The 2,029-nt window shown below is 66.0% G+C and overlaps 1 protein-coding gene across 1 annotated transcript; it reads right to left on the bottom strand.

Moving 5' to 3' along the window:
• Window positions 1-47: 47 nt before the first annotated feature.
• Window positions 48-1,328, bottom strand: LRAT (lecithin retinol acyltransferase). Its single transcript, XM_065634757.1, has 2 exons — window positions 786-1,328; window positions 48-200 (listed from the first exon to the last, which is right to left on the bottom strand). The coding sequence occupies exons 1-2, from the start codon at window positions 1,326-1,328 to the stop codon at window positions 48-50; spliced, it is 696 nt and encodes a 231-aa protein (XP_065490829.1).
• Between the last annotated feature and the right edge of the window lie 701 nt (window positions 1,329-2,029).

The raw sequence follows: 2,029 nt of genomic DNA, 5'->3' as shown, positions 1-2,029 counted from the left end.
TATACATCCTATATACAGACGCTGGCTGCGAGCCTCCGGGAAGGCTGTTAGCCAGCCATCCACAGAAAGAAGGGAATAAAGATAGTTGGGAGCGTAGTGGAGGGTGCCAAACCCAGGCAGACTATTGATGCTAATCCCACAAGCACCGAAGCAAGAACACTCCTCTGGTCCCGAATAATCATCTTCACAGTCTCACAGAACTGGAGAGAGAGAGAAAAAAAAAAAAAAAAAAAAAAAAAAAGGAGAGATCGAGGTTAAAGAGGAAAGCTTTAACCGGACAGCTGGAGATACCCGCTCTCTGCATTACAGACCAGCAGCTACTCGCCCAGCTCTCACACGGGGTCTCTGGAGCGCAGAGCGCGTCTGGCACCGCCTCACCACCTGAGCGGCAGCCCCAGCACTGCCTGCGGCTCCGGCTTAACCAGGAGCTTCCAAGCACCTTAAGAGCGTGTTAATTGTTTTAGGAATTCAGCCCCGCTTCCCCCAACACCTGAAGCCAACAGAGGCCCGGCTACCCGCCGTTCCGAGCAGCTCCGCGCCCGCGGCAGTGCCCGCTGCGGGGAGAACGCCCGCCAGCTCCAGCCGGGGGCGGCGGGCGGTACCGGGCAGCAGCTCCCGTGGCCCGTGGCAGCGGCTGACCCGGTTCGGCGGAGCGGAGTTCCAGCGGGGCCGGCGCCGGCGGGAAGGGCGGCACCGCGCCCGCCGCCGCCTCTCCCGGCAGCTGCGCGCAGCGCCGGCGGAGCGGGTCCCCGCAGGGCTGCCCAGCGCTGCCCGCCGGGCCGTACCTTGTCGGTCTGGAAGCTGACCGGGGCTCCGTATCGGCAGTAGGTGACGAAGTGCTCGCAGTTGTTCCAGAGCAAGCTGTAGGCGGTGGCGCCCACCAGCTTCTCCGCCCGGTGGGCCGCCTCCTCGCTGCTCAGCACCTGGTCCTCGAAGAGCCGGTCCATGTGGTTGACCAGGATGCTGCCGCCGTAGGCGAAGTCCTCCACCGTGTCCACGCGGATGCTGGCCGTTTTGGTGATGACGCCCAGGATGAGCCGCTTGTTGGTCACCACCTGCTGTATCTGCCGGCGGTCCCCGGTGAAGGCGGGCAGGATGTCGGGCATCAGGTGGGCGACGCGATTCTCACCCAGGTAGATACCGAAGTGGATGAAGAGGGTGCGGGGCACCTCCAGCAGGTCGCCCCGCTTGAAGCAGCTGGTGTCGTAGTAGCCGGGGGCCGCCGGCGGCGGTTCCCCGCCGGAGCCCGCGGGCAGGGGCCGGACGTTGACGAGGAGCATCAGCTTCTCCAGCAGCAGCGAGGCCGCCTGCGGAACCGGGTTCTTCATGGTCGGCGGGGGGAGCCCTCGCTGTCGCCGAGCAACCCCCACCGCCCGGCCCCGCTTTTCAAGGCTACCGGGCGGGGCGGGGCGGGCACCCGGGCCAGCCCACCGGGCGAGCGGCGAACGCCCGCCCCGAGGAGCGGCCGGGCTTTATTGGGGAGCGCGGCGGGCGCACCGAGCCGACCCCGGCGGTCCCCGGTCCCCAGCATGGTGCTGTGCCCAAAACGCGGACCCTGGAGCCGAGCGCCACCCGCAGCTCTCCCCCGCCACCCCCCAGGTAGCACAGCGGAGGGCACCCGGGGCTGCAGCAGCTCCGTTCACCTGCCCCCGCCGATGGGACCTCAGGGGGTCTGGGCGCACGCCCCCGGTGCCCCGCCAATGGGGCCGGCGGCGTCCGGCTCGGCGGCGGGAGAGGGGAGCGCAGCGGTGGCCCCGGAGCGCGCCTTTCTTCCTCGGAAGAAAACAGTTCCCCGAGGGAGAGAGGGAAGTCACATTTTTAAATTAACTCGCCCGGAAGGTCCGCCAGCTAAGAAGGAGTGGGAAAAGGCGGAGAGGCATTCCCGTGCGTTTTGGTCCATGCTAATCCATTATGTAAATGGCCAAATCTTGGCGACAGAGCCCACAAAAGAGCAGCCGTCAGGCCAACAAAGCAGCCCCGTCTGAGGCTAATAAGTTTCAGTAGCCGAGCAAATTCCTGCCCCCTCGGG

This window comes from Caloenas nicobarica, chromosome 4 (assembly GCF_036013445.1).
Source record: "Caloenas nicobarica isolate bCalNic1 chromosome 4, bCalNic1.hap1, whole genome shotgun sequence".
Lineage (NCBI taxonomy): Eukaryota > Metazoa > Chordata > Aves > Columbiformes > Columbidae > Caloenas > Caloenas nicobarica.
Note: the sequence above shows the minus strand (reverse complement) of the source record. Positions and strands in the feature narration are given on the sequence as shown.